This window comes from Corvus moneduloides, chromosome 13 (genome assembly GCF_009650955.1).
Source record: "Corvus moneduloides isolate bCorMon1 chromosome 13, bCorMon1.pri, whole genome shotgun sequence".
Classification (NCBI taxonomy): domain Eukaryota; kingdom Metazoa; phylum Chordata; class Aves; order Passeriformes; family Corvidae; genus Corvus; species Corvus moneduloides.
In genome coordinates, this window is record NC_045488.1 from 20,148,076 (window position 1) to 20,161,125 (window position 13,050).

The following is a 13,050-nucleotide window of genomic DNA, read 5'->3' on the forward strand; positions in this document are numbered from 1 at the left end:
CTCAGATAATTTATTTTCAAGGTATTTATATTCAGGTTATTGATTTCTATTTATTCCTATTCAGGTTATTAACATTCAGCTGGTCCCCCCCAGTCCCCCATCCAAGGGGACCCAAGTCATCAGCACAGGGACTCGGGCTGCAAAACCCTCTTTATTCCGAGTATGAAAGGGGGACACGAGTGGGAGACCCCAGGACTCGGGACAAGGGTCTGGCCCTGCGACAGCAGCACCCCCAGCCAGTGTCACCCCGGGCTGGGCTCACCCCTGGGCGGTGTCACCCCGGGCTGGGATCAAGCCGAGGATGTGCTGGGCTGGTGTCACCCCCAGGTGGCACCACCCTTGGCCAGTGTCACTCCTGGGCTGGTGTCACCCCCAGGTGGCACCACCCTTGGCCAGTGTCATCCCTGGCTGATGTCACTCCCCAGGTTGGCGTCATCCCTGGGTAAGTGTCCCCCAGGCTGGTGGCTCCTGGGTGGCAGCGGGTCCTCATGGTGCCAAGGTGCCTTTGCCTGGGTTCCTCCAGCGTTTGGGACACCATCAAGACGGGCCCCAACGAGGTGCTGCCACTGCACTGGGCACTCACTTGGGAACATCCCCCTTCCACCCCCAGGGAAGCTGGCTCCACCTCCCAGCTGCCAGCAGCATTCCACAGTCCTGGACATCGCCCCGGAGATGGGACCACGGGCACCTTCACACCCCAGGGTGAGGAGACCCAGGGTGGGGGTGACAGGGTGCCAGCGCAGGGTGACAAACACGCCGGGTGACAGCAGGAAGGGGGTTCAGTTCTTGAACATGTCACACAGCAGCTTCTCCATGGGGGTGTTGCCGATGGTGCGGCGGAAGAAGAGCAGCTCCACGCGCTCCGAGGAGATGAAACGCAGCGCCGGGAGGAGCAGCAGCAGCTTCCCGAACCTGGGGGACAGAGCCGTGGCCATGGGTGGGTGTCCCACCCTGGTGTCACCCATGAGGACGTGGGGACAGCGGTACCTGACGGGTTGCCCGGGGTAGTGGGAACGGTTGTGCTGGCCCAGCATCACCTGCGACTGGTCCTGCAGGTTCTCCACCTGCTCAGGGTCCTTCAGGCCACGGGTCTCTGCAGGGACAAGGGGGTGACAGGCTGGGGAGGGGCACAGGGATGGCCAGTGGTGGGTGCTGGGGGTGGCCTCACCTGGTTTGAAGAGCACCACGGCCTTCATGCAGGCAAATTCCGTGGGGTCGACAGCCAATGCCTTGAAGCGGCCAAGGGTCTCCTGCAGCGCCCGCACGTCCAGGGCGGCCGGCAGCAGCTTCCCAGGGGCCGGCTCGGGGACAGCCAGCAGCGGGCAGCTCTCCAGGGGCATGGACCACTGGATGGCACAGAGCAGGAACAGCTCGCTCCATGCTTCCTCCAACAGGATCACCTGGGGAGAGCAGGGGGACCCCAAAGTCCCTGTCAACCCCAAAGCCTCCAGGACCTGCAGCCACCACAGCTGGTTGGGCCAAAGAGCATCTGTGAGGGAACCCTAAGAATGTTGTGGAGATGCTCCAGCCATCCTGACTGGCTGCTACTCTTTTTGGGGTTCCTGTTGCCACATAGGCAGATCCCCAATTCCTCACAGAAATTCCCAGCCCCACCTGGTCGCGGAAGGGCAGGTTGGAGAAGACGGGCAGGTTCTTGGCCCACTTCACAGCCATGAAGAGGAGACGTGCTGAGGTCTCGTAGATGTTTTCGGGGCTGGCTGCCGGGTACGGAGCCACCTGATACTCGCCGGTCGCCCGCTCCGGCTCGCTGCCCGTCACATCCACCGTCTCATCAGCTGCAGGAAGAGGACACTGGTTGTCACCACACCACGGGGACATCGACCACCCGCCCACCCCCCTCTCCACTGGCAGCCACCCACCGTCCTCGGGCTCCAGCTTGGCGCAGGTCTCGGCCGTCATCAGGCTGGCCATGAAGCGATGGTTGGTGGGTGGTGTGGGCGCTCGGGGACCCGGGGTGACAGCAACAGTAGCACTGGGACCACGAGGAGCCGGACAGGGTGATGGGGGGACCTCACGTGTGGTGGCCACGTGCTCAGGGGGCAGCTCAGCATCCAGCTCGATGCTGTCCAGCCGGACCTGGGCCGTGCTGCGGGGCTGGCGCTCGTTCTGCACAGCTGGGAGGACAAGGTGGCATCAGCAGCGGCCACGCCGCTGTCACCCCCTGCCTCTCGTCACTGTGTGTCCCCCCCATCTCACCATCCTTGTTCATGCCGGCCTGCAGGCACTTCTTGAGCCGGCAGGCCTGGCACTGGTTGCGGTGAGCCTTGTCCACTGGGCACAGCCCCGTCCCCGCCTGGCACCTATGGGGAGAGGTGGCACCTGGCTGCAGCCCCTGGGGTGACCCCTGTCCCCGAGGAGGGTCCTGCCCCCATGGGTGCCATATCTCCCCGCCATGGGTTTCCTCCACCCAACAAGTGCCCCACCGCTGTGGGCACACTGTTCCCAGCAGGTGCCCTGTCCCCTCTCTAAGGGTGCCCTGTCCCAGTGAATGCTCTGCCTGGATGGGTGTTTTGGCCCCATCAGGGAGCTCTGGATACCCTCTCCACAGGTGCCTCTCCGCCTGCGTGCCTGTCCCCTGCATGGCTTTAAGTCCCCCATTGCCCATGCTCTGAGGTGTCTGGCTTGCTGAGTGTCCATCCCAGGGGACCCCACCCCACTGGGTGCCTGTCGCCAAACTCCCTGTCCTGCTGGGTGTCCATCTCCAAGATCCCTATCCCACAGGGTGTCCATCCCTTCCCTGTTGGGTGCCCCATCCCATGAGGTCCTTGCTCTGCTGGGTGTCCCTACCTTGCTAGGTCCCTGTTCCCCCCACTCCCGCCCCACTGTGTCCATCCTCTGACTCCCTGGGTGGCCATTCCTGGGGTCCCTGCCCTGCGGGCTGTTCTTTCCTCCATGCTGTCTGTCCATGGGACCCTGGTTCTTACCCCCCTGGATGCCCATCTGCAGGGTCACTGCCCCTCTGGCTGCCCGTCCCCCCATTCCCTGCCCTGTGGGGACCCCCACGCCTGTTCCCACCTGTAGATGAGCTTCCTGCGGACACTGCGCTTGAAGAAGCCACTGCAGCCGTTGCAGGCGTAGATGCCGTAGTGCTTCCCGCTGCTCGTGTCCCCGCACACCTTGCACAGCAGCACCGGGCTCAGCGCCTTCCCGGGGGCCGGGCTCAGCCCTGCGGGAGTGGAGCCGTCGTATCTGGGGCTCCTCTGGGCATCCCGATGTCCCTCGTCCTTCCCACCAGTCCCTGCTGCCTCCCAGCATCCTGGAGATGGGGTGGCTCCTGTCTCTGCTGGTTCAGCCCGGGGACGTGAATGGGGACACCTCAGGGACTCCACACGGGGTTCACCTTTTTCCCACACCCCAGCACACAGAGTGATGCAGGATGAACTCTCACAGGAATTTTGCAAAATAAAAAAGGATGAAACGGTGTTCTTAGGGATGGGGACACCAGGCGTCCCAGGAGGGGGACTGAGCATCCCAGAGAAGGGCTGCAATCAAGGATGGAGAAGGGACAGCTCTGGGGACATGGGGCACCCCAGACAAGGGTCACAGCAGGGAACTGTGGGAACCCTGGTGGAGGGCCAGGGACCAAGGGCATGCAGGAGAGGGTTATGACTGGGGACCCCAGGAGTCCTGGAGAAGGGGCATAGCTGGGGACCTCAGGGGTCCTGGAGAAGGAAAAGAGATGAGGACCATGGACACCATGGAGAGGGTCGGGCACTGCAGGCATCCTGGCCTAGGGAAGGACCGTGATGGGGACTCAGCATCTTGGAGAAGGATGACAGCTGAAGACCCCAGGCATCCCAGCAGACCATGATGGGGACCCTGGGCACGCAGGATAAGGACCATGAGGAGAAGCCCAGCCATTCTGGAGAAGGTTGGCAATGGAGAGCCCAAACAACCCAAACAATTATGATGGGGACGCTGGGTGTCTTGGAGATGAACCATAATAGGGACACCCAGATATCTCAGAGAAGGCCCACGATGGGGACCAAAGGCATCCAGAAGAAGGCCATGATGATCTCAGGCATCTCAGAGAAAAACTGCCACGGAGGACCCCAAGTATCTCGGTGATTGACCATGATGGGGATTCCAAGTATCCCAGAGGAGAACCACGAAGAGGACCCCCCAGGCATCTTGGGGAATGACCACAGCGGGAGCCTGGCCATCCCAGAGAAAAACCCGTGTCCCGCCGTGTCGCACCCACTCCAGCAGAACCACCTCTTACCCGTGGGGCTCTCATCCAGCCCGGCGCTCACCACCGACCCCGCCGGGGACGCAGCCATCCCTCACCCGGCGTTCCCGACCTGTCCCTGTCCTGTCCCTCTGGATCCCCGCGGAGGGTCTGGCCAGGCGCTGGGTGCTCCGGCAGCTCTGCGGCCAGCGGGGCTCTTGCCTTGCTCTCTTCAAGGCGGCTTAGCGGCGGGCGCTGTGTAAGCAGCCGCCTCTTTGTCACCCTCTTAATCTTTAGTGTCTGCGCGGGGCGGGGGGGATCAATCAGCCACGCGATGAAGAATTAAAAAGGTGCTGAGCCCCAGCCCTGTAACCCTAAACCCCGCGACACCCAAGCCACCCCCCCGCGCGCCGCCGCGGGCCACCGTGGAGGTGTCACCCTGCCAGCACCCCCAGCCCCGCACTGCCAGGCCGAGATTCTGCAGAGGTGGCAGGTGGGGCTCGGGCTGGGGACCCCCCATATGTGTCGTCTTCCCCTTGGGACCCACCAGGTCCTGTAAGCGCATAAGCCCTTCACTAAGGCGGTTAGAGGGGAATAACGAAAAGTGGTAATTAAGGGGGGTAATTTCCCTGCCCCCAAGTAATTAATTACCGGCCCTGATGGCGAGGGGAGGGGGGGATGCTCGGTAGGGGCCCCACTGTGCTTCAGCATCCCCTCCTGGGGTCGGGGGCCCCCATGGATGTTGGGGCTGCTGACACCGCAGAGGGTGGGGGCCAGGTGGCCCCCGGGTTACGCAACCACGGCTAAACCCTCGCGGTGACAGGGCAGCACAATTTGGGATTTGTGGGCTTTAGCCGCTAAACCCCCCCCCGCCCCGCTCAGGGGGGTGGCGGGTGGCCACTGTCACGGGCCCGGGCTGTCCCCAGCGATGGGCCAGGCTGAGGACAGGGGTTCCCGGCCTGCCGTGCCCCTTCCAGACGGGGCTCAGGGGTGTTGATGCCCTGAAGGTGTCCCGGGGGACAGGCACTGGCAGCAAGTCCCTGCTGAGGGCTGGCTCCAGTGGATCCAGGGGCTGGGGGTCACCCCTCCGGCATCCCTGACTTCTGTGTGGCTCCATCCTCGCTGCCTGCAGCATTCCTGCATCCCCCCTGCCTGCAGCATTCCTGCATCCCCCCTGCCTGCAGCATTCCTGCATCCCCCTGCCTACAACCTCCTTCCATCCCTTTTGCCTGAAGCATTTCTCCCTCTTCACTGTCTGCACTGTGACTCCATCAGCCTTGCATGCACCATGGCTCCATGTTCCCACGTGCAGCAACATTCCATCACCCTTCCTGACTCTACACGGCTCCACCATCTTTCTTGCCTTCACCATGACCCATCCCTGCCTTCACCATGACCCATCCCTGCCTTCACCATGACCCATCCCTGCCTTCACCATGGCCCCATCCCTGCCTTCACCATGGCCCATCCCTGCCTTCACCATGGCTCCATCCCTGCCTTCACCATGGCTCCATCCCTTCCTTCACCATGGCCCCATCCCTGCCTTCACCATGGCTCCATCCCTGCCTGCACCATGGCCCCATCCCTGCCTTCACCATGGCTCCATCCCTTCTTTCACCATGGCCCCATCCCTGCCTGCACCATGGCCCCATCCCTGCCTTCACCACGGCCCATCCCTGCCTTCACCATGACCCATCCCTGCCTTCACCATGGCCCCATCCCTGCCTTCACCATGGCCCCATCCCTGCCTTCACCATGGCTCCATCCCTGCCTTCACCATGGCCCCATCCCTGCCTGCACCATGGCCCCATCCCTGCCTTCACCACGGCCCATCCCTTCCTTCACCATGACCCATCCCTGCCTTCACCATGGCCCCATCCCTTCCTTCACCATGGCCCCATCCCTGCCTTCACCATGGCCCCATCCCTGCCTTCACCATGGCTCCATCCCTTCCTTCACCATGGCCCCATCCCTGCCTTCACCATGACCCCATCCCTGCCTTCACCATGACCCATCCCTGCCTCCACCATGGCCCCATCCCTGCCTTCACCACGGCCCATCCCTGCCTTCACCATGACCCATCCCTGCCTTCACCACGGCCCATCCCTGCCTTCACCATGGCCCCATCCCTGCCTTCACCATGGCCCATCCCTGCCTTCACCATGGCTCCATCCCTGCCTGCACCATGGCCCATCCCTGCCTTCACCATGGCTCCATCCCTTCTTTCACCATGGCCCCATCCCTGCCTGCACCATGGCCCCATCCCTGCCTTCACCACGGCCCATCCCTGCCTTCACCATGGCTCCATCCCTTCTTTCACCATGGCCCCATCCCTGCCTGCACCATGGCCCCAACCCTGCCTGCACCATGGCCCCATCCCTGCCTGCACCATGGCCCCATCCCTGCCTTCACCATGGCCCCATCCCTGCCTTCACCATGGCTCCATCCCTGCCTGCACCATGGCCCCATCCCTGCCTGCACCATGGCCCCATCCCTGCCTTCACCATGGCCCATCCCTGCCTTCACCATGACCCATCCCTGCCTTCACCATGGCTCCATCCCTGCCTGCACCATGGCCCATCCCTGCCTTCACCATGGCTCCATCCCTTCTTTCACCATGGCCCCATCCCTGCCTGCACCATGGCCCCATCCCTGCCTTCACCATGACCCATCCCTGCCTTCACCATGACCCATCCCTGCCTCCACCATGGCCCCATCCCTTCCTTCACCATGGCCCCATCCCTGCCTTCACCATGACCCATCCCTGCCTTCACCACGGCCCATCCCTGCCTTCACCATGGCCCATCCCTGCCTTCACCATGGCCCCATCCCTGCCTGCACCACGACCCATCCCTGCCTTCACCATGGCTCCATCCCTGCCTTCACCATGACCCATCCCTGCCTGCACCATGACCCATCCCTGCCTTCACCATGGCTCCATCCCTGCCTTCACCATGGCCCCATCCCTGCCTGCACCATGGCCCCATCCCTGCCTTCACCATGACCCATCCCTGCCTTCACCATGGCCCCATCCCTGCCTGCACCATGGCCCCATCCCTGCCTACACCATGACCCATCCCTGCCTTCACCATGACCCATCCCTGCCTTCACCATGACCCATCCCTGCCTTCACCATGACCCATCCCTGCCTCCACCATGGCCCCATCCCTGCCTCCACCATGGCCCATCCCTGCCTTCACCATGGCCCATCCCTGCCTTCACCATGGCTCCATCCCTGCCTTCACCATGACCCATCCCTGCCTTCACCATGACCCATCCCTTCCTTCACCATGGCTCCATCCCTGCCTTCACCACGGCCCATCCCTGCCTTCACCATGGCCCATCCCTGCCTGCACCATGATCCATCCCTGCCTGCACCACGGCTCCATGCCCCCTCCCACCCTGGGACCCCCTGCTTCCCCAGGGTGCCTGTCCCACCCACAGCCCCTGTCCTGACCCAGATCTCTGACCGCCGCCATCTGCAGCAGTGGCCGCCTCCTCCCGCAGCAGAATTATGACGCTGGGCTAATGCGGCGGGAGCAAGCTGTCACCTCCCTGCCCGGCCCTTGGGTGCCTCCACACCTCTCACCCAGGGGTGAAACACCCCCCAGTGCCCGATCCAGGGGTGCCGGGAACAGCTGCATCCCGGTGTGCCGGCCCACCCATGGGGACAGGGGCGGCCAGTGCCAGGGTCAGCGGGGAGCGGCCAGCGTGGCGATACAGCTGAGTCGGCTAATTTGCCCGTCCCTCCTCGCCGTCGGGTAAAAGCCAGCTCCGGAGCAGGGATTTGGGAGGGGGATTAGCTGGGCCAACCATCTGCTGCCAGCCAATCATCAGCACCCCCAGGAAAGCCAATAATTACAAAAATATGGTTTCCCACCCTGTTTCTCCATTACACCCAGCTGGGTGCTGTCCCCATGGTGGGCTCCCCGTGGAGCAGCACCCTGTCCTCTTCCCGGGGATGAGGGCTCCATGAGCACCCAACTGGGCCCTCTTGGGAGCCCAACCCAGCCCTTTTTGGGTGCAGCACGAGCAGGCCTGACGCCACGGCCGAGGGGCTGTGGGTGGTGGGTGGGGGTGAAGGAGCAAACGTTAAAGCCCGAGGCAGGGTCGTGACTCAGCTCGGTGACAGATGCTGGGGCAGATGCCACGGGATTACCCAGCCTAAAACCTTGGGATCTGCCCCCCTTCGCCCCAGCAGGCAGAGAGCGTTTAATTACTAATTTACTAATTACCCAAAGATGCTGGCGATGGGCTTGAGACCTGCAGTCAGGAGCAGCCCCAAGGCTCCCGCCACCCTAATCCCACTCGCTGTGGGGAGCTGGTGGATGCACCCTGGCCAGGGACAGCTTGGCTGGGGACAGTGAGTGACCCAGGGAAGCACCACTGTCCTGGCAGTCCCGCTCCTGTTGGTGACGGCATGGAGTGGTGGGGAATGGGACAGGACAGTGAGGACAAGGAGGAGACAATGGGGACATTGATGGGAATCAAGAGAAGATATTGGGGACCAAGGGGAGACAGTGAGGACCAGAAGGGGATGATGGAGACCAAGAGGAGCTGATGGGGGGGAGGGAAGATGATGGGGACCAAGAGGTGACAACAAGGATCAGGAGGGGGTGATGGGAACAAGGAGGAGGTGATGAGGACTGGGAGGCGATAATGAGGATCAGAGGGGACAATGGGAACCTGGATGTTTTGATGGTGACCCAGAGACAATGATAAATGTGGCGAGCAGGAGGTGACAGCAGTGATGGGGAAGGGATGATGGAGACCAGGACATGACAATAGGAACCATGTGAGGATGATGGGGACCAGGAAGCTGTGAAGGAGATCATGAGGGGGCAGTGGGATGCAATAGGGGTGGATGGAGATCACGGGGGATAGTAAGGGTTGAGATGGGATGATGGGGACTGGGAGGGGAGGATGGGAATGAGAAGGGTGTGATGGGTACATGTGGACAAGACAACAGAGACCAGGAGAGGATGGTGGAGACCAGAAGGAGACAAGACCAACAAGAAGGCGACATGAAGTTCCTGGAGGGTGGTGTGGGACTGGAGGTGGCTGGGAAGGGTTAATGTGGCTGCCTGCACTGAGCCAGGTCCAGGCCAGGCTCAGGTTTCACCTGTAATTAGCTCTTGTTTATTGGAGGCTCCTTGATAAATGATTCTTTGGAGGTTGCCCGATGACAGAGGGTGACAGTGACCCACCTGAGCCCTGCCAAAGCCTTCACTGACCCCCAGCAGCAGGATTAAAGTTTAATGTGACTCCAGAGCTGACCCCGGGCATGCACCACTCTGGGGCCACAGGACTGGAGATAGGCTGGTGGCCACCTCTAGGACACAGGGCCGGGTAAAGGCAGATTGGCCTCCCAGGGCCAGAGGGTTTTGGCACCGAGAAGTGATTTGTCACCAGCCTGGTGGTCACTGGTTACCAGGGCATTGTGGCCACGGGGCTGTTTCATGACTCCTTTGGGGTCACCCATGAGGTTTGTGGATGAAATGTCACACCAGGTTGGGTTTGTCCCCCTGGGACTGGCCCTACAGGATGGGCACAGCGCCATGGTGCAGCCGGTCCGGGCACATTCCCAGGCACCGGTGGGGCCACGTTCGAGTGCCAAGAGCCACCGCGGTGCTCCCGGGGCGGGCTGAGGTCCTGTCCTGCAGCCACTTTTGGAGCAGCGGCAGCTTGGGAAACACGGTGGAGTGAGGGGACCTTGGAGGTGACCCCAAGGTGAGGCAGCAGGGCACAGAATGAGCACCGAGGCCGCAGCTTGGGTTTCAGCAGGGTGACAACTGCGGGGACAGAGGAGTCCCTGAGGTACGGGGTACCTGTCCCCAGCTCTTGGGACATCGTGTTTTCTCCTTGCAGATGAATCTCCTCGCCCAGGTAAAGGGGGAGCTGGCAGGGAGGACACCTGCATCCAGGTGATCCCACCCCTCTGCCATAGCACCCAGTGTCCCTGGACCCCACAGCTGGGACCTGCCTGGTGCTGGGTCTGGGTTGGGGGGAGGGGATGTGTGGCCTGGGAGGCTGGGCTGAGCTGGGCTGGGTGCTGGCAGAGATGGGTGCTGGCAGGGGAAGGGTGTCAGCAGGGGACAGGTCCCTGTCTTGCCCTGCACCCTCTCCTCACAGGTGAGCTCCCTCCTTCAGACCCTGCAAGCCCCGGACTGGCTGTTCCTCCAGTCCTGGCACTGGCTGGGCTCCTGGGTGAGGCAGGTTTGGGGGTGCTGGCATGGGAACCCCAGCCATGTGCTTGGGCAGGGGGTGGCAGCAGCCCAGGCCTGGGCTGAGCCGTGACACTGGTGCCAGCGGGGCTGACGCAAGGTGTTTGTCCCTCCAGGTGAGCAGCTCCAGGCAGGTAAGTGCTGGCATTGCCCCTGTGCCCTGCGCTGCCCGTCTCACCCCCAGCACAACTGGGTCGATTCCTGCACACCCTGCCTTCTCCTCGGCACCCATGGGTGCTTCAGCACTTAGAGGAGGCAGTCCCTTCCCAGGGGGTTTCCATCCATGGAGACCCGAGACCCAAGCTGTGCTTAAGCCACCAAGGATGTGGGATGAGCCAGCAGGACAGTGATGCAGCTGGTGTCCCCAGGGCACCGGTGGCCCTGAAACACGGCTGGGTCCCCAGGCAGTGACTGGGGCAGTGACCACAGCAGGGTTCTTCCTCTGCGAGGGGCTGCTGGGACAACACTTTGACATGGTCCCCAACGGGGTGGCTGAGCCCCAGCCCGGGGACCTCTTCCTCTTCCCGCTGGCCTCCGGGGGCCCTGGCTGGTGGGGCGCCCACGCTGGCATCTACTGCGGTGACGGGGAGATCATCCACCTGGAAGGTGAGCCCCAGGAGGTGTCACGGCATGGGGACATCCCCACGGAAGGGACATGGGGTACAGAGCCCACTTTGCCCGCAGGCAGCTCAGGGACATCGCCATCAGGCATCGTGGCCAAGCATGGCAAGAGCCACCTCCTGCGGACACGGGGCCCGGCCAAGGTGCTCCGGAGGAGGAGAGAGCTGGACGTGGCTGCCCTGCAGCAGCGGATCCGGGCGGCCATGGACCAGCCGGTGGAGTACGATACCATCACCTGCAACTGCATTCATTTCGCCCTCGCCCTCCTGGGGCTGGGCCACCTTGCTGGTGCCATGGTGGGTGCTACCACCAGATCAGATCAGGTGCCACCACGCTGGGACACCCTGGCACCTGCTCCAGCCAAGTGTCACCAAACCTTTTTTCCCAGGTGTCTCCAGCGCTGCAGTGATGGAGGTGACAGAGCTCCTGGGGAACGTGTGGGGCTGGAGCATCCTTCCCTGGGGACCAGAACTTCACCAATGTGGCAATAAACAGATGCATGGAAACCCTGTGCCAGCCCTGTTTGATTTGTTGTTTTCTCACTTTTCCCAGAAGCTGCTGTCAAGTGATGTCCCACCTTGACACACCTTGAGGGGAGAGGCTGCTCTTTGCTCTCCATGGCCTCCTGAGACAACATCTGCCTCTTTCATTGCTGGCATTTAATTTTGAGCATAAAAATGAATATTCTGTGGGCTTCTCGGCTGAAAGGCTGGATCAGGTCTGGCTGGAGGTTGGTCGTGAACCCCAGGGGTCAACTCTGTGTCCAGTCCTGGTCAACATCTTCATTTTTGGTCCTGTTGATGGGGTAGAGTGTGGCTGCAGTGAGGGGGGAGTGAGTCACCAACCCATGGCACCCCTGGAGGGCTGGGTCCTGTGCTGGCCTCTCCAGTATGAGAGACAGGGACATACTGGAGAGACACCACAAAGGGCCACCAAGGGTCTGGAGCATTTCCCATAGGAAGGGAAGCTGAAAGAGCTGGGGCAGTTCAGCAGGGAGAAGGGAATGTCCAGTGGGATTTTATCAGTGTTTATGGGGGGGAAAGAAGGTGGAGTCTGGCTCTTCTCTGTGTCTCCTGAGGATTGGTGTCTCCAGGAGAGCAGCAGGGCCCCCAGGGAAGTTCTGAGACCCAAGCAGGGTTGAGGTCCCTGGGAGGGCTGGAGTGGGTGTGTCCCCTTTCTCTGTGCTGGAGATTAATTGCTGTCCATTAATTAGATGCTTTACTCAATTCTGCTACTTGAACCACGGCCATTTTCCCTTGCTGCCTCACTGCTGTGGGATGGGGTGAGTGCCGCCCCATCCACACCAGCTCCGGGGTTGGTCAGCTGCCTGGAGAAATAATAGCAGGAATATCTGCCAATAGTGTAAAGCACCTGGGAAAAATCAAAGAAAAGCAAACAAAATCTCAACTATAATAATATCAATAATGATATCTGTAATAGCTATAATTTATAGTAATATGTTATATAAAAATATCTATGAAACACCATCATATGTATAGTCATATCTGTAGTAATATCTAATATATACATTTGTATTTATTAACATCTGTAGTATAGTTAATATATGATAATATATCTAGTATAATACCTATCATGTTATTGATAATAATATATAATATAAACTACGATATCTATAACAATATCTATAAGAATAGTATAAATTAATATGATAGCTAATATATAATACATAATAATTCAGATATCATACAGCACATATACTATTGTGTGGAATATAGATAATAAAATATTGAATTTTATAATACAGTAGATAATATACAATACACAATATGTAATATATACTACATTATATACTATATAATACAATTAATCTAATCTGCAATATAATATAACATAGTATAACATATTGCATCTATAACATATAGCATATATAACATATTGCATATATTACATCGTATATAAACTGTAGAATGGTTTATGGGTTAACTATAATACAGTATGATTGAATATGGCAAATATATAGTATTGCAAAATTAATGCAATCTGTAATATATTATA

At 59.9% G+C, this 13,050-nt stretch overlaps 2 protein-coding genes across 9 annotated transcripts; one reads left to right on the top strand and one right to left on the bottom strand.

Annotated features, from left to right (window-relative positions):
• Positions 1-132: 132 nt before the first annotated feature.
• On the bottom strand, positions 133-4,447 carry NR2E3 (nuclear receptor subfamily 2 group E member 3). Of its 7 annotated transcripts, none has more exons than XM_032123392.1 (8): positions 4,244-4,444; positions 3,037-3,361; positions 2,218-2,321; positions 1,881-2,135; positions 1,615-1,796; positions 1,169-1,400; positions 988-1,093; positions 133-912 (listed from the first exon to the last, which is right to left on the bottom strand). In XM_032123392.1, exons 1-8 carry the CDS (start codon positions 4,299-4,301, stop codon positions 780-782), a joined length of 1,395 nt encoding a protein of 464 aa, XP_031979283.1. In that variant the 5' UTR covers positions 4,302-4,444; the 3' UTR covers positions 133-779. The 7 variants fall into 7 exon arrangements, with proteins under 7 accessions (XP_031979283.1, XP_031979286.1, XP_031979281.1 ...); XM_032123395.1 differs by having other exon boundaries at positions 3,037-3,187; positions 4,244-4,442; XM_032123390.1 differs by having other exon boundaries at positions 988-1,400; positions 4,244-4,447.
• A 5,244-nt stretch (positions 4,448-9,691) lies between these two features.
• Positions 9,692-11,537, top strand: LOC116450466. 2 transcript variants are annotated; one of them, XM_032123002.1, is made up of 7 exons: positions 9,692-9,919; positions 10,058-10,075; positions 10,322-10,396; positions 10,530-10,547; positions 10,782-11,019; positions 11,098-11,330; positions 11,423-11,537. In XM_032123002.1, exons 2-7 carry the CDS (start codon positions 10,058-10,060, stop codon positions 11,441-11,443), a joined length of 603 nt encoding a protein of 200 aa, XP_031978893.1. In that variant the 5' UTR covers positions 9,692-9,919; the 3' UTR covers positions 11,444-11,537. The 2 variants fall into 2 exon arrangements, with proteins under 2 accessions (XP_031978893.1, XP_031978894.1); XM_032123003.1 differs by having other exon boundaries at positions 9,693-9,919; positions 10,818-11,019.
• The last annotated feature ends 1,513 nt before the right edge of the window (positions 11,538-13,050 follow it).

Excerpts from the sequence above, each read along its gene's own strand:
- NR2E3 (XM_032123390.1), bottom strand. The coding sequence starts at position 4,301 with ATGGCTGCGTCCCCGGCGGGGTCGGTGGTGAGCGCCGGGCTGGATGAG. Across the intron at positions 1,401-1,614 it reads ACCTGCCCTTCCGCGACCAG|GTGATCCTGTTGGAGGAAGC; the intron begins GTGGGGCTGGGA and ends TGCTCTCCCCAG. Across the intron at positions 913-987 it reads TACCCCGGGCAACCCGTCAG|GTTCGGGAAGCTGCTGCTGC; the intron begins GTACCGCTGTCC and ends TCTGTCCCCCAG.
- LOC116450466 (XM_032123002.1), top strand. Across the intron at positions 11,020-11,097 it reads GGAGATCATCCACCTGGAAG|GCAGCTCAGGGACATCGCCA; the intron begins GTGAGCCCCAGG and ends CTTTGCCCGCAG. Across the intron at positions 11,331-11,422 it reads GCCACCTTGCTGGTGCCATG|GTGTCTCCAGCGCTGCAGTG; the intron begins GTGGGTGCTACC and ends CTTTTTTCCCAG.